Here is an 18,292-nt window from a genome sequence, read left to right as displayed (position 1 = left end):
AACCCTAAAGAATAAAATGTCTTTTCGGCAAGAGAAAGCCCAACAACGCCCAACTGAGCAACGTGCTAGGAAAAAGAGGATGAGGGAGATCGAGGTGTTGGCACGACACTACTTGTCTTGCCGCCCCTAAAAGAACCTTCTCGATTGAAGTAAAATTTATGGGAGGTGAAGAAACTTGGTCTGGCCCCTCTCCCAAGATAGGAGGAGGGTGAGTTTCCTCACCAAAGACAGTTGTGGGCGAAGGGATGGGCAAGGAGCTTGAGGGTCAAGTGGAAGAGCAAGAGCCTCCTCGCCGAACAAAATAAGCACCAAAACGGTGGCGATCGCCGAGGGTTGAGGCCAAGTGGGTGGCCATGCCACTCCTAAGAGATGGCGAAGTCTATCACTGATGAATGCTCAATGATGCTTAGTTGCTACCCTCAGAAGCCAACGAGGACTGCCCGCGAAAGGAAGCAGTAGCATGGCTAGAATTTGATTCGCTAGAAGATTGGTCCTCGTCATAAACTGAGTTGTCCGTACAAGTCTTCTTCCCCTTCTATTCCAACGGGATGGAAGGTTCACTTCTTTGTCCTTGAGAATCGGGCAAATCCTGCAAAAAGTGGCGCCCAACAACATGAGAATGGGAAGACTCACCAAAATTAGTCAATGTTTTCCTGGGTAAAGACGGTGTTGGTCAAGACCGCCTCTCAGTTCTGGTCCGCCACTGGTAAACTGCCTGAAGACAATCTTTTTCCCTGGATGAAGGGACCACATCAAACTTGCGATCCTTAGAAACCCTACTCCACACTGCCCGGACGGGAACTCCTGGTGACTGACTTCTCCCTTTGGGAACCCCCAACAAGAGGCCGACACAAAAAAGTACTGTTTTTGCAAGTCCTTAACATGGGAGTAGAGGGGTTCAATGTACACCACCTTACCAGTGGGATGCAAGTGAAAGCTGCACAAATTACCGAATGACGAACACCATGGCGGATGAGGAATTCCCTGGGTGTAAGGTTGGGGAATTCTTCGCCCAGAGGCTCTAAGACTCGACACCACATGATGCAACATGCCAACATCGTCCTCCAAGCATTGGGACGAAGCTGGACCGGGGCTAAGCCTAGGTAATCTAGAACATCCCTTATCAGACGGCAGAAGGGAATTCGTAACCCTATTTGGAATAGAAGCTTAGAAAGGGCCACCTCTTGGGCAAACCCCTTGGAACCTACAACCACGCAGTTAGACTTAGGCACCTCCAAAACCACTGAGTTAGGGACTCCATATGAACGCCGCACGAAGTCCAGGTCAACTTGGGTAATCGAGGAGACCCAATGACAACCCTCGAAGTTGTTGGGATGGTAAGCGCCGCCGCTCTAGCCCTTTGGAAAGGAGCTTGTGAATGGGATGAATGTGAACCACGAGAACCATGACGAGAAATGTTACATGGAGCCATGAAGAACGAAGAAAAGACTGGTGGCAGAAGGAAGAAGGAAAGCAAGAAATTAGAGTTTGGACATAAGTGTGAGGGCAAAAACGATGGGGACTTGAGAAAGAAAAAATCCCACCACACCTATGTGACAAAGATCTGCGGGGTAAATTAAGGGGTGAATAGGCTCACAACTAGAAGGACTGAGCCCACACTCCTAGAAAACTCTGAGTTGAAGGGCTTTAGCCCCTAGTCAGGGATTGAGAAGGAGGAAGCATCCCTAGGCCCAAGCAATAATGAGGCCAGAAAAGATTTTCCACGCACAATCTTACCCCCAGCCGCGCATGCATGTTAGAAGTTAGGATAGGTGTAGGAAATTGGGACGGTGTACGAACACACATACCATCGCCCTGATAATTTGCGGGAAGCCACACCGCATTAAATATCCTGTCCCTAGAGACAGGGTGGCATATACGCTATTGACTGGAACGACAATAAGAGATTGGCCATATTAAATGATTCGATACGAGATCATGAGCTAGGTAATCATAATCAGGTGAGGGATCTCGTCCTTGACCGGATCTCGAAAAGAGGCCACACATCACCACCTGTCACAGTCCTCCTACTAGAAATAGATTAAAATATACTTGAGTAATGAGATGAGACGAGAATTCTTACTTGAGAGATGTGTTTGACTTCCACAATCATCACCTCTTTGATGGAAGATACCTTGCACAATAGCAAGCTAACTTTGATGAAAATAAAAAGGAAGACACTGATGGCAAAACTTCAGGTGATGTTACAAGTAGGTGTGCATATGTTACTCTCCATGTTAATTATAGATCATTTATATTTCTTTTATTTTAAAGGGAAAAGAAATAAAAGCAGGTTAGACAATTGCTAATGGATTATCAAGAGGCAAACAAAGGAGAGAGCAGTAATGGTGGAGGCATGGTTGATAGGAGCTGGTGGGAACCTCCTCTTGAGGGGGTGTACAACGTGAACTGGGACACAACAATCAATAAGGCTTTCGGTAGGGTGGGTATTGAGATCATCATTAGAGATCACGAGAGCAAAGTGATGGCTATCAAAATAATTCAAAGAGAGCTTTTTCCAGACACTTATCGTGCTGAATCTTTTGGGGTTCTTCAGGCTGTTATTTTTGCTAGTGAGATTGGATTGATGATGATTATAATTGAAGGGGATGCAATGCAGGTCATAACAAGCATCAATCAGAAAGAAGCTATCTACCACTGCTCAGGAGTTCTCATTTGGGATGCTAAACAAAAACTTTTACAATTTGAGAGCTGGAATGCCTATCATATCAGAAGAGATGCTAATATAGCTGGCTCATGTCCTAGTTAAAAATGCTCTTGAGTGTATAATAGAGGATATTGTTGAACTTGAGGAATGTCCTCCTTGTATTCTTTCCTTCATTTGATGAAGTATATCGATAAAGAGCATTCTTTCTTTCAAAAAAATAAAAATAAAATAAAGACACCTCACTCATTTTGTTGTCCTTGGGGACACACCTGTTGAGAAAAATATTGGACAAAATATGCTAATTAAATATGTCATTTTCCATAGGAAATTATAACCATATCATATAAATCTCACATATTCTACTAGAATACACAAATGTCATAAACCCACAAACTGTATCTATGTTTTCCTAAATTTTGGAGTGTCTCAACCGAAAAGTTCTGAGAATTACTTTAATTATAAGTAGATTATATAAAAGTAATTTTACAGAATGATATAATTTGATTTGATTCGATTCATCAAAATTTAAATTTATTTTTATTAAATTTAACATCATATCAAATCTCGTTAATTTATAAATTTATTTTTATACAATTTCCATCTATATGCCTTCACGTTGCGAGAAGCATTGATCCAGATTCTCACTTACTTACCGTGTATTTACTTTTATTTTATTTATCAAATCAAACGGCTGACCGTACTGGACTTTCCAAAGCAGCGGAGGGTGCATTGAGTTGGTTAAAAGTCTATCCGACTGAAACGGTCACAAATTAGTGTGACCCCTCTTCTTCTGACAAGAGAGGTTTATTATATTATATAGCAGAGGGAGAGGGAGAGAGAGACCAAACCAGCACCAAGAAGAAGAAGAACAACCACCACAGAGGTATGATCTTTGACCATTCCCTATATCTCTGTGATCAATGTTTCAACTTTAGTTTCGGAAACATGGTGCCCCAAGGGAGGGATTCTTGGAAAATCTCCTTGAATTTTGATCGAGTCGGATTAGATTGGGGTCAAATTCTGATGACCCATTGAGGGAAACTAATTTTTATTAATGGGTTTTCTTTCTGCGTTAAAGTAATGGGCATTTTGGCTCTTTTCCTAGTTTGCATTTACCTTGACGTTTTTGGAAATTGGAGATTATTATTTCGGGTTAAGAAAAAAGAACTTTTGGTGATTGAAGTTTCTATTTCTATATGAATAGAAATATACGTATTGAGACTAATGAAGCTATAATATTGTTAGCTATATGCTATGATATTGTTAGCTATATGCTTGAAGTTTTAATGAAGCTTTTCTCACATAACATGTCATGTCATAGGTGCATAAAAACAATATCATAGCATATAGCTTAAAAACAACACCTTTCAAATATAGAACATTTTGCAATAATCATTAAAGGCATGATCATACTAGTTACCTCGTTTCCTTTAGTCTCGTAGTTCTACACCTCTTTAACAACCTAACTGTTCCATTACTTCGAGAATTCTCTAACTTTTGAGTCTTTCTTTGCATGTTTGTTATCAGAAGAATGGATCTGATTTCCTTGCTAAAGTTTGCTGCTTTCTCAAAGAAAATGATTCTTTTCTATGGTTGGTCATTCTATTAAATCATGTTTTTTTTAAGGAAGAGGGACGGTGCCCCCAATTTTATTAATAGCCTCATTTCGGCGGAGGAATACCATGTGCAAAACAAGAACTTGGGGGTTACAAAATTCCCAAACCAAGTCCTAAACAAACTAAAACTATATTAACTATCAATACAATATAAAATGTAAACTACAATAACCAATGTTTGAAAACAGTACAAGAAAATATATATTAAGAGCTACAAAACAGGACACTAAAATGTAAAGTACTTAAGTAACCACCATCTACAAGTAAAGCACATGGAAATCATGTTTGATAGTGCTACTAGGATACTATGTGCAAAGGCACTTTTTGGGTTTACTAAACTTATATCAACTAGACCTTGCTCCTATGGCTCTTGAGTTCTTCAAGGGATCTTTAAGTTTCTGTTTTACACCTGGAAGCTTGCTGGAAACATCAACTGTATTCATCCCCTTTGTAGAGTATTTTTAGATATTAACTGTAGGATTTGCAGCAGGTACCCACTTCCATTTGGGTGAATTAAGAGTCTCATTGGCAAGGTCTTGGAGTGGCTTTTTCTAAGGTCTTTAAAGTTCCCTAAAGTCCCCAGGTCATACCTGGTCTTGGCCTAGAAATAACCTTTTTGGGCCTTGATATGTCAAATGTTTGTGTGTGTAGACTGTGTAACCAGTTTAGCGTTGGTGGAGTTTCACTTGTTGTAACTCCAAGGTAATGACTCATGGGGTTAAAATCACACACAGTTCCTCAGGAGTCAGGATAGTCAAAACAACAACCTTTAGGAGCTGTCACAGTGCTGCAGTGGTGCAGATTTCTTGTTCCTTACTTCTAGTTTGTACATGCCAAGTCTATCCTTCTCACCATGGCAGACTGTATGCATAATGATGTAATCTTGTAATGTAGGCCGTGTTTCTATAAGAGTTGAGTTCCTTATGCAGTCTTGGTACAAGTGAAGGCCAATTTGAAGTTTACATGTACAGGAGCTATAAGTCGTGTAGCCAAATTCTTCTAAGTTGTTTAAAGAAGGAAGCTGGTTTATTAGAAGTCGTTTATTTCTTTTTGTATTATTAGAATAAGAGTCATTTATAGTTTATAAGTCCTTTAGGTCATTACGGGTTCATGTGTTGGATTAGAGCTTATTACTTGAGTTTTCCTAAGAATAGTTTTTTGAGTTTTATTTTAGTGTTTGAGTTAAGTTAAGGGCCTTTTGGTGAAGCAGATTTGTGTTTTGTCTATTCCGCTGCATTCATAACGTCAAATCTGTTCTATAGGAGCTGCATTCGGAAGGTAATTCTCATATAAGATTTAATGGCATTGAGGTGCTGCATTCAGAAGGTTAAGTTCTTTTGGACAGATCTGAAATTAAGGAACATATTGTAGAGCTTTTTGATAAACTTCTTACGAAGCAATACCCTTGGAGACCAAAGGTTGATGGGTTGGCTTTCAACTCGATTGATCAGTTGAGTGCTGATTGGTTGGAGAGGACGTTTGGAGAGGATGAGGTGCTTAATGTGTTAAGAGGGATGGATAGAGATAAAGCGCTGAGACCTGATGGATTTTCAATGGCTCTTTTTAAGTTTTGTTGGGATATTGTTAGGAAGGATGTTATGTGGTTTTTGTTGAATTTCACTTGTTTATGAAATTTGAGAAAAGTCTTAATGCAACTTTCATAGCTCTTTTCCGAAGAAGGCGTAGTTAGTGGAGGTGAAAGATTTTCGTCCCATTAGTCTTGTGAGTGGAGTGTACAAGATCATTTCCAAGGTTCTTGCCAATTGTATGAGCGTGGTTATGGAGAAGATTATTTCGAATCCACAAAATGCTTTTGTTCAGGGGAGACAAATTCTCGATTTGGTTCTCATTGCAAATAAATGTTTGGATAGTAGAATCAAATCCAGTGTTCCTGGTATTCTTTGTAAATTGGATATAGAGAAGGCTTTTGATTATGTAAATTGGGACCTTTTGGTGTATATTCTTGGTAGGTATGGTTTTGGGGAGAGGTGGTGCAACTAGATAAAGCATTGTATCACTACTGCTAGATTTTTGGTGTTGGTTAATGGCACCTCTGTGGATTTCCTTAAACAGTTCTCGTGGTTTGAGACAAGAGGATCCTTTATCTCATTTTCTCTTTGTTTTAGTTATGGATTTGCATGTTGGAGGCAGTGGTGGATGGGTGTTTTATGCTTGTTTTTTCTTTTTTTCTTTGATTAGCTTCAGGTGTTTGGAAACAAGGTTTCGACTAATCTCAGGAGTGTACAGGCTCTCGGCAAGGAGTTTCTCGCAAGTGCACCTTGGGTAATTCGAGGAAAAAATTCCTGAGTCCGATGACCCATTGAGATTGTTTGCACCCAAGGGGATTTGAACCTTAGACTTGGGGGGAGCATACTGTAACGCCCGTCCTTGTGGTGGGACTTAGTTTTGGGAAACAAGACAAGAATTACTATTTTTTTTTAAACCTTTCATTTCCTTCCCAAGATATAAAAGATTCTACAGTTAAAATTTGAAACTTCTATTTATAAATCTGAAAGAGAGTTTTGTAGCAGAACTCGTTTAATTAAACGACAAAGTCTTTTTACAACAATGATTTCATATACTAAGGCCCCGTTTGGTTGTTAAACTCATCTGAGTTCAATGCAGTTCAGTCTAATTTTAAGCCAAGTCTAATATCCAAATACACAACTCTCAAATTACTAAACTCATTTTAACTCAAAACCTCTTTACACGTGAGACCCACAACTTTTTTCAATTCAACACTTCTTTACACGTGGGATGCACAACCTTTTTCAACTTTCCATAAATACATCTAAACTCATCTTAACATCTAAACACATTTAAACTCATTTTAAGTGGACCTTACACAACTCATTCTACCATCTCAACTCACTACTATTCACAAAGAACTCAACTCATTTCAACTCAGCTCAACATCCAAACGCAGCCTAAATAAAATGCCTAGGCTTCTGTCACATTTTCCTTGGGCCATGTTCGTCCTGATGCTTTGTCCTCATTTCGTTTCTGGGTGGGACACACTTAAAAACAAAATGAGTCGAATACTCAATAAGCATTACTTCATACTGTCAAAATATACTAACATAGTTTTTAGTTCATGAATCTATCATTCATCTACATACTTTACATAAAACATTTATATTCTTTGAAAATATTACAAGGTGGGTTTTTTTTTTTCTTTAAAAAGATTTTCATTCCTCAAAACAGTTCTCACCTTGTACATTCCTTCATGAGAAAACTAAAATGTTTCATAAATCCAATTACTCTTATCACTTTTCCTCTGGCCGGTACACATTGTTACACTCCGTATGTTGGGGTTAGCGGTCTTTTGGACCCAGATTCCGCTGTGGCCACAGGTTGGTAATCCCATTCAGTCAGGGGGTAGCACTGGGTGCGCTACCACTGCTACTTACTCGGCATTCCAATTTGCCCATTCCATTGGTACCACAATTCATTCAGTCATGACCGTTACATAGCTTCATACATTAAACCATTCATTTCCTTTTAGTCATTTCCTTTCCTTTCCTTTTTTTTTCATCCATTCCTTTCAGTCATATCCTTTTCATTCTTTTCATTCATCAGCTCATTTCATTTCTTAAAACATCATTTCATAACATTAAGTATAAACATCATCATTTCATTTTATGGAACATAAATACAATAAGTACTACATTTAACATCCATTCACATGTATACAACTATTCTTGGAGTGCATAAAAAGTGGTTGCCAAAGAAAGTAATTACGTACATATACTTAAACATTAATACATTAGTATAGATTCATAAAGCACTTTCAGTCTAGGAAAACATCTCATTTTCTTTCATTTCATAAAAAGAACCATTTTCTCATAAAAGTATTTTATTTCCTTTTTATAAATAAAAACATTCCTTTTCATTTCTTTAGAAAACTCTAGAAGAGTATGAATATAATACTTACCTAGACTCCATGCTATTTACATTTCATGCAGTCCTTTCATGTGTATGTTAGATGGCAACCTACATTCATACATAAGCTTTACGTCATTCCCTTTTTATTTGCATAAGCAACTAAATCTAACAACTTGCATAAAACCACCATTCACTTAGGCTGCGTTTGGATGTTGAGCTGAGTTCAGTTCTTTATGAATAGTAGTGAGTTGAGTAGTGGATGGAGTTATGTGGGGCCCATCTAAACTGAGTTTAAAGTGTATTTGAATGTTAAGATGAGTTTAATACTTTTTATGGAAAGTTGAAAAAGGTTGTGGGTTCCACATATAAAGATGTGTTAAGTTGAAAAAGGTTGTGGGTCCCATGTGTAAAGAGGTTTTGAGTTGAGATGAGTTTAGTAATTTGAGAGTTGAGTGTTTGAATGTTAGACTCAGCTTAAAATTAGATTGAGCTCAACTGAGTCTTGCAACTAAATGCAGCCTTAAGCTTCATTCACTTCGACATATTCTATTATCCTAGTTCATCCTCCACACTTTCCTTTCATTTCACTTGTACAAGTCACCATTTAATCCTTGAAGCATAACCCTTTTCATAAATCCTAAGCCTAGACTACGAATCTAAAAGCCTAACTTCATTTCTAACTAATAAAGTGAGCTCTTATGCTTCACTTTAATCTCCAAAGCATCACTCAACAACCTACAACTTAATCCCACTTCACCATGAAATCCCAACTACAATATGATACCATTCCTCAAACAATATTCTTCCTCCATACATACACAATCCAACATCAAGTCAAGTTCTTATTCACTTCCTCACTTACAAACATATTATACAATCCAAAGCAAGTGTACATGTACAGCCAACCAAAGCACTTATAGACATGACTTTCCAAGTTCCATCTATACACGAGACATACAAGGTATACAAAGCTGTCTAATACATCCAATCAATCAAATTACGCATGTACCCTACCTTTTTTATCACCTAAGATCAACATACAATTCATCCAAAGTACGCATTGGCTTTTTTTTTTTTTTACAAGCTTCACCCACATATAGCACACATAATAAATACAATTCTGTCTAGCCCTCCCTTTAAATCAATTTAAGCTCACTTCACAGTCCATTGGCTTCATCAATAGCACGATGATACACCTAGACAGCACATAATATAAATCTGTCCAAAAGCATACCGTCCACACCTTTGCAATCCAAACCAACACATCCAATATATGAAATCTGCCCATACAATTTATAAACCTACACCACACATTCACAAAGCTTTATAAGCTTCATACACATACCACACATTCAATACAAGCTTCTTTAGTCAACCCAATACATCATTCTTTATAATTAATTTATCATAGTCAACACATTAAATATACAAAATCTGTCCAATTAAAAACCAACATCATTATCATGCTTTTCAACTCCACTACAATATAGTTATGTCAATTAAATCCGTTATCCATTTAAATCTAATAAACAACAAACAACACAATCTCATGGCTCCACCATATCCCAACCTTTGCAAATACTATTCTCAATCAATAAGCCTATTAACAATGAATACAACACACATATTAATCCATCATCCATTTAAGCTCAATATACACAACCAACACAAAATACACATGCTAAATCCATAGTCCATTTAAACTCCACATAAAACAAACAAACACAACCCCATACTTTACTTACAACTCCATTACAATCCCAACCAAACCTCACTTCACACGGTACATCAAACTACTTAGTTCATCCCGATACTACACATGGCATCCGGCCACTTCACCGCTACATAATCACCCCCTTACTTCACACAACACAACCCAATCAAAAACTTCACATTCAATGGATACAAAAATTCCGCACCAAAACAGATTGAATTGGGTGGTTGAGCGTGGAGGCCCATGGTGGCCTGAGGTGCTGTTGTTGTGGCTTGAGGTGTTATTGAGGTGGTGCGTTGCTGCTGTCATGCTTTTGGGGCTTGCACAGTTGGACGTGGTGTGGCGGCCTCCCTTGGCCACGGTGGTGATACAATGACAGAGGAGTTCGGCGACGGCCTAGTGGCACATGGCGGCGTGGGGCTAGAGACTAGGGTAGAGTAGAGGCCGAGAAAATGGTGTGGGGCTTGTTTTTCTGGATGGCGAGGGGTAGTGCTTGACACAAATGGGCTTGGTTGCGGTGTCGTGTGGTTGCGGTGGTGGTGGTGGTGGTCTAGGTGTGCGGGAGGTGGTGGTGGTGGTACAATGACAGAGGAGTTCAGCGACGGCCTAGTGGCACATGGCAGCGTGGGGCTAGAGACGAGGGCAGAGTAGAGGCCGAGAAAATGGTGTGGGGCTTGTTTTTTTGGACGGCGAGGGGTGGTGCTCGACACAAAGGGGCTTGGTTGCGGTGGTGGTGGTGGTCTAGGTGTGCGGGAGGTGCTGCCAGAGGTGGAGCCTCTTTTCTTTCTCCTCCCCCTCCCCTGCCCCCCACATCGTGCTGCCTCCCTCTCCCTTTACTGATTCCCACTCCCCTCATGGCCACCCACCAGCCGCGCCCCTCGTCGGTAAGCTTGTCTCCCTTCAATGACCTCCTCCAACAACTCCCTCTCTTCCCCTTCGTATCTTGCTCCCTCTACTTGTGAAATGGTTGCAGTGGTATCATCAGGACATTGATGCTTTATGGAGGATTGTCATTGATGCCAAATTTGGAAACATTTGGGGAGGTTGGAGCTCAAATGAAGTGAGAGGAGTGTACGGTGTGGGTGTATGGAAATTTATTTGGAATGGATGGGAGGAATTCATTAGCAATTTCAGATTTGTGGTGGGTAGAGGATCTAGGGTCAGATTTTGGCATGATGTTTGGTGTGGAGATGTTAAGATTAGATAAAGTGCCCTTAATTAAAGTGATTCTTCCCCCTTTAGACAAATACATCATTTTCCAACCAGCCAATCTATTCTTTATCTTTTCAATAAAACCATCCCATATTGTCTTGGATTTATGAGGGGGGCCCAATGGAAGACCAAGATACTTCACTGGCAAAAGACGACACCTTACAACCCAAGATTTCAATCAAATCCCTAATATTATGTACCAAACCAACAGGTACCATTTCAGACTTAGACAAATTCACCAAGGTCTGAAACAGCTTCAAAGCAAAGTAAAAGAGCTCTCAATGAACGAATATAATTAGGATCTGGCTCACAAAGAATTAAAGTATCACCAGCGAAGAGAAGATGTGATACATTTACGCTCCCAAGCGAAGAACCACCCACTAAAAAACTAGACATAAACCCCTAGGGGTTGGCTTAAGTGGTAAAACCCTTGGGCTAGGGGGTATGTGTGACCAATTGCTCCTTTTTCCTCTCGGATTGGTCATGAGCCTCGCCTAAAAGTCTTTAATCTTGAATTCTCATTTTTAAATCTAGCTGGTGATTTTTAAATTGAGCCAAGTATTTTAAAATCCTCCAAATATTTTAAAAGTCCAAAATTATTTAAATGAGATATTTTTAGTGTTATTAGACCAAGCCTAAAATTTTAAGTCAGCCTTTTTCATTGTGGAGCCCCTAAAATAAAATCGTTTTAGAAAATCATTTTATTTAAATGATTTTATTTCTTTAAGAATAATATTTAATATTCATTATTTTATTTTATGTTAAAAAACTTTACTTATTTAGATGATTTTATTTCTCCTAAGAAATATTTATTAAAACTCATCATTTTATTTGATGATGAAAAAATTATTTATTTGAATCAAGAATAAAGAGTTTGGTTTTAAACCTTAGTGTATTTCCCCTTGCAATTATTTTTACTCTTTATTTTCTATTAGGTGTAGTGGAATGTGAGGTTCTGTAATGCCTCAATGTAAGGCCCAAACCACATGGCCTATACTCCAAAAGGACTACTCAATGATACAATTGGAGTCCTATTGTAACATTATAAAGAGCAAGAACTTTTCCTTCCCAAGCAATGTGAGATCCCATACACCACCTACCTTATTCTCTTATCATATGAGGTATCACAATCTCCTCTCTTAAATTCCTGACGTTCTCGTTGGGTCCATCCGTCGTAGGTGGCACGGCTCAAGTCCCACATTTCTGGTTGGGATAGACTCTAATACTATTTGCAGCGTCCCAATGGAAGGCTCAAACCACATGACCTATACTCATATAGGACTAGTCATTGATATAATTGAAGTCCTATTGAAACATTATAAAGAGCAAAAACTTCTCATTCCCAAACAATGTGGGATCTCATACACCACCTACCCTTACACATCATATGGGGTATCACAGGTTCATTAGAGCTATTTAGGATTGGGAGGTGGGGGACATATCTGATTTTTACAGCATCTTGTATACATTGAACTTGGAGTGTGGCGGGGAGGATAAATTGCTGTGGATTCATCCCGGGAATAAGAAATTCTCAGTCAGATCCTTGTACAAAATTATGTTGACCCATTCATCTACTGCTTTTCCTTGGAAGTGCATTTGGAAAAGTAAAGTGCCTCTCAAGGTTGCTTTTTTCGGTTGGTTGGCTTTTGATAGGAAAATTTTGACTATTGATAAGTTGAGGAAGCGTGGTATTTTTATTATGTATTGGTGCTTTATGTGTAAAAGGAATGGTGAATCAGTGGATCATCTTCTTCTCCATTGTGATGTGGTGAAGGCTTTATGAGATGGGATCTTTGTTAGGCTGGATATTGCATGGCTGATGCCTAGGAGGGTGGTGGATCTTTTGGCTTGTTGGAGTGGAATTCAGGGCAATTGTCAAATAGTGGCTGCTTGGAAGATGGTGCCATTATGTCTTATGTGGTGCATATGGAATGAGAGGAATGGATGTTGCTTTGAAAATAGAGAACGTTTGTTGGGGGGAATTAGAGATTTATTTTTTCATACATTGTTACTTTGGGCAACGGCTATTGTATTGGAGGGGGTTAGCTTTTATAATTTTTATGCTACTTTTTCTAGCTCTAGATTGTAATTAGGTGTTTCTCTCTTGTATACTACCTATGTACTTGGGCTATGCCTAATTATGTGGATCAATAATTTTTCTTATATAAAAAAAATCTGTTCTATATACTTCATCATCTTGTCATAAATATATTTTTAGAAATGGAGTTGCAAGGAAATCAGATCTTTTTCACTTGGAAGCAGCATGTGTATAAGTCAAATACTAAAAATAATCTTACTTCCATAACCAGTGTATATCTATAATAGACTAAAATTCATAGATTAAGTATGAAGAAACTCTTACCTAGCCTTACCAGCCATGAACTATGAAGAAAGTCAAGTGTCAAAATCTATCCACTTGAGTTTCTAGAAAGTGTTTTGGTTGAGGTTTTGAATTATGTTCCAATAACCATTTCAGTTTAGATACTAGAATGGAATATTTTGTTCTATATGTATATACACATATGCATATGTAAGAATTTTTTTGATGACAAGGAGCCTCGGAGACTGCACATATGCAACATGTCTTTTACTTCGTTTGAGTTTAGATGCTAGAGTGGAATATTTCGTTACCTACATATATACATATGTATATATAAGAGTTTTTCTTTTTGATAACAAGGAACCCCGGATATCGTGCGCAACATGTCTTTTAGCTGGTTAAACTCCAGACCTTTGTAATGCACATGTGTGTGTGTATATATATATATATAAGAATTGACAATTTATAAATGAACATTTGTGTGTGTGTATCTATAAGAATTGACAATCTATAAAATGAAAATATGATGAAACCTATAAAAAGTAAAGGTAGAGACATTGGTGTCAGTAGACGAGATTAGAAAAATACTGACATGAGTAGAGATACACACAAAAAAAAAAAAAAAAAAAAAAAAAAAAAAATTGAAGAGCTAAGAAAGTAAACTAAAAAAGAGAGAATAAGACCTAAAAAAAAGAACAAAAGGAAAAGAGAATGAGGGAAAAAAATCATGAATTTGAGATATTCATAAAATGAGAGAGATACAATTTGGATTCAAAATTATAGTAATACCGTTTCTATTCAATAATTACAAAAATTTTATCACATTCAAAAATTACGAAAATGGTATCAAATTGAAAAGTTAAAAAACTGCCATTGATACATTCCAGACTGGAATGGCCTGAAAAGATCAAAAGTTTCCAGAATTTAGAGCGTACCTGTTAACTGGCCATTATGACCAGAGTCGAACAAAATTTAAAACCAGAATTTTGGATTGGGAAATTGGTGCATTCTCTATCTTTTTAAATCTATTCTATACTATGGGAGTTAAGGGATGGAGGAATTGATAAGATGTTTTGGATCCCTTCAAGAAAAGGGAAATTCTTGGTCCACTTGTTCTTCGAGGCCATAACTAGTTAGCACCACAATCCTTTTCCTTGGAGCAGTATTTGGAGGAGTAAAGCGCCTCTTAAAGCCGCTTTTTTCTTTGTTTGAGTAGTTTCACTAGGAAAGATTCTGATCATTGAACATAAGAAAATGACGTATCATGGTAATTGATCGGTGTTAGATGTGTAGGAGAAGTGGAGAGACAGTATACCATTTGCTTCTTCATAGCAGGGTGGCTCGGGCCCTCTGAGGTGATATATTTGGTAGTGGGGCTAGCATGCATTATGCTTGGGAGGGTGGTCAATCTTCTTGCTAGCTGGAGAGGTCTATGTGGCATTCCACAAAGTGTAGCAGTATGGAAGATGGTCTCCATGCGTCTACTGTCGTCTATTTGGAGGGGAAGGAATGATAGGAACTTTGAAGATAAGGAACGCTCACTAGATAAACTTAGATGCTTCTTTGATACCTTAATTTCACGGTCAATTGCTATAGACTTCAACGGACTTAGCTTTCGTGATTTTCTTGAATCTTTTCCTAGTTCTTGACTAGGTGTTTTCTCTTGTATACATCCTATGCACTTGGACTACGTCTATTCTCAATCTTACTAATAAAATTTCTTTTACCTTTCGAAAAATAAAAAGGTTCCTTGCTTTCCCTAGCCTTAAAAACTCTTCATTTTATCATTGGAAACAATAGGAAATAATTTAGACATCATGGTAGATAGGAAGTTTCTAATTTCCTAACACTCACTTTGAGTTCTACTTAGAGGTTGGACCAAGATACAACCTCTAGGAGTCCTTAAAAGCATGAAAGAAGGTGCTGCTAAGTTGCTAAAGTAGGGGAGAACATGCTAGTGCAATGATTTTTACTGCAGTGAAGGACTCGGAGATTTTTCTCATTCAACCTCTAGGAGTGCTTGCTTTCACTGATTTTTACTGCTGCCAGCTAGCAGTGGCACAGAAATACTTGCAGACCTTTATTTCTTGATCAGAAGTCCCTAACCTGGATTGATGCATCATAGGCAATCTTAGTGGCTTTTCTTTTGAATTTTTCCTTGAAGGGAAGTGTTAAATATAAGATTCTTGTTTACATATGGCTTTGCAGACTCTGGGAAGAATTTCCAGTACTGCTGCCATGGTTTGTTGATGGAAAGTAGAAGGAGAATGGCTGTGAACCTGGGAATGGCTTCCTATATTTTTCATTCAATTTATTGATGAAAGTTTTAGAGTTAAAAGGCCTGAGAGGGGTGGCACACTTAGAAGGGTTTAGAGTTTAAGGAGCGGTTTGGATTCAGAGATGAGTTGACATAGGTTGAGATGGTTTGTGAATAACAGAATAAAAGTCGAATTATTTATTATATTTTGTGTGAGAATTTGAGAAAGTTGTTTTGAGATTTGAAAAAGTTGAATTGTTTATTATATTTTGTGTGGGAATTTGGAAAAGTTGTAATGATGAGATGAGATGAGTTGAGATAAATTGGGGTGTGTTTTGAATGCAAACGAGGCCTAAAAGTTCTGGAAGCTTTACCCTTGATTTAGATAGATTTAACCTAACCCTAATGTCTCTTAGGGAGGGTGGCAGGGTAAGGTTTTTCTTGAAGTTTCCAAGGCAGTTTTTATAATACAAAATTCTGATTGATCCCAATAGGGAAGATTTCTTCTACTTTCTCAATACAGAACAAATCTATAATTTGAAATAAAATCAATAAATACCAAAAATATGGCAGCAACCTCAAATTAGCAATCAAATAAATTATAAATCTTGGTTATGCTAATTTAGGACTTTAATATTCTTGGGTTTGACAGGTAGTCAATATGCTGAAAGTTGATGTGCACTTACTATTTAAACTAATAAAAACTTACTTGGATTATAGCCCGTTACTTGGATTATAAAAAGTTGATCTAGAGCTCCTTACCTTGTGTCTTAGGTAGGTTTTCCCTGCTATTTGTTAGATGTATGAAATAGTGATCTGTGCTACTCAGTTTTTTAATTTTTTTGCAGGATGTGACGCTATGAACTTCAATGCTTGTGGAAGTGTCTGGGTTGAACTTGGAAACCAGAGTTGAACATGATTAGATGCTTCTAGTTCAACAATGAAGCGTTATGTCTACATCAATGATGAAGAATCATCACATGATCTTTACTGTGACAATCGCATATCAAACAGAAAATATACTTTATTGAACTTCCTCCCAAAAAACTTATGGGAACAGTTCAGGTGATTCTTCGACTGACCTGTTGATTTTATGTTGGTTCTCATCACGACTTATCTAGTTGTTTGCTTGAGTGATATTGTGAACATTCTCTAGCAGTTATGAACTGAGTGCCAATCATCACTTGTGGCTGACTATGACTTATTCTTCAAATAATTTCTTTGGAGCATGAGCTGATCACATCATAAATAGATGCATTATGGCCTCTTACTTATTTCATGTTTTTTTTTTTTTATCTTATTTTGCAATCACTTGTGAAGGAGCCCTTGGATTTTTTTGGCTGATTTTAAGCTATGTTGCTTAGCACCACTTTTTGAAGTTTTGTGATTTGTATAGAACATTTTATTTTATTTCATAGTTAGGTATATTTTGGACGAGAACAAGTGCTTGTTACCTTTATGTTTGAAAAATTACTAACCTAGTCTAATTTTCTGGAGTTAATTTTTCCTCTTTTGCTTGCCTCCCTTCTCTAATCAATTTGATTTCTTCTGTTTTCAGCCGGTTAATGAACCAATACTTTTTGTTGATTGCTTGCCTTCAGCTATGGCCACTTATTACTCCAGTGAATCCTGCCAGCACATGGGGCCCCCTTATCTTTATTTTTTTTGTCTCTGCGACAAAAGAGGCATCGGATGATTACAATAGATATATATCAGACAAGAAGGCAAATGAGAAGGAAGTCTGGGTTGTTAGGCAGGGCATAAGAAAACTTGTACGCAAAAGTTTTCCTATATCCTCTTTCTATTTTTGTTGTTTGACTTTGTTTTATTTTATTTTATTTATATGTTTCAAATTAAAGTAAAAGAGCAAAATTAATTTTTAATTTGTTTAAAATTGATCAAATGGTTTGGCTTGCCCAGCACCTACTGCAATACTATATACTTACTTTAAGATGCCCGGCTGGCAGTTAAGCCAGTTAGTTGCCATTAGTAGTTGGCTCAATTATAAGATAGATATTTTATCATTGTAGGTTTGAGTGGATGTGTTTTACTAAGGATGAGAGACAATTAATTTGCATGGCGGTATAGATCTCGAAATGTAATGACTGTTAAATCTGGTTGTGTAATGGCTGTAGTAAATGCAGGATAGTACGGATTTGGAATAGCGGGATGAATGTAGATGATCTGTTTGTGGAAATGCTTGAGATGATGGAATAAGAAAAGAATGATATAGGGTTCTTCGAGGGCCCCTTAACCTCCAAAAGTTTCTATTCAGATTTGTTGATAATTGATCAGATGCCTTTTCTTGTGAATTCCCTGATTCTAATACCCATGCAGGAGTAACTACTCAAAGCAATAACATATGGACACCTGTCCTGACTAACAGAAATAAAGCTAGAAAATTCCCTACAAGGTTCTAGAACATGTAAAGAAAATAACAAACAAAACAGTGCACTTTAACAATGGATAAAACGGTGCACTTTGGAATATTGAAATGTGCTGATGTCTTCATGAAACGGTGCGTTGCTCCTTACTGCTGCTGTGCGTTTTGATGCTTCAACCCAGGTGGAATGCTGCGTTTTGGAATGGCTTCTCAACTCAACTATCTTCCCAACACTTA

The 18,292-nt window shown here is 37.8% G+C and overlaps 2 protein-coding genes across 8 annotated transcripts in view; both read left to right on the top strand.

The window, feature by feature from the left end:
- The first annotated feature begins 2,308 nt into the window (after positions 1 to 2,308).
- LOC121249371 lies at positions 2,309 to 2,770 on the top strand. Its single transcript, XM_041148081.1, has one exon. The coding sequence runs from the start codon at positions 2,309 to 2,311 to the stop codon at positions 2,768 to 2,770; it is 462 nt and encodes a 153-aa protein (XP_041004015.1).
- A 629-nt stretch (positions 2,771 to 3,399) lies between these two features.
- LOC121250260 (phospholipid-transporting ATPase 2-like) overlaps positions 3,400 to 18,292 on the top strand; it is a 59,635-nt gene continuing 44,742 nt past the window's right edge. For 4 of the 7 annotated variants that reach the window (XR_005937739.1, XM_041149320.1, XM_041149317.1 and 1 more), the window contains exons 1-3: positions 3,400 to 3,551; positions 16,521 to 16,737; positions 17,231 to 17,444. Coding sequence is in view for 6 of the 7 variants with exons in the window: in XM_041149320.1 (XP_041005254.1) it covers positions 16,613 to 16,737; positions 17,231 to 17,444 (339 nt within the window). In the remaining variant the exon portion in view is untranslated. Of the gene's footprint in view, positions 3,552 to 16,501; positions 16,738 to 17,230; positions 17,445 to 18,292 lie in introns of those variants that run through there. The other 3 variants (XM_041149318.1, XM_041149321.1, XM_041149322.1) reach the window with 3 other exon arrangements.

Source organism: Juglans microcarpa x Juglans regia, chromosome 2D (genome assembly GCF_004785595.1).
Source record: "Juglans microcarpa x Juglans regia isolate MS1-56 chromosome 2D, Jm3101_v1.0, whole genome shotgun sequence".
Taxonomy (NCBI): Eukaryota; Viridiplantae; Streptophyta; class Magnoliopsida; order Fagales; family Juglandaceae; genus Juglans; species Juglans microcarpa x Juglans regia.
The sequence above is the reverse complement of the archived record's forward strand: the minus strand, read 5'-3'. Positions and strand labels throughout refer to the sequence as shown.

Coding starts and splice junctions, on each gene's coding strand:
- LOC121249371 (XM_041148081.1), top strand. CDS start 2,309: ATGGATTATCAAGAGGCAAACAAAGGAGAGAGCAGTAATGGTGGAGGC.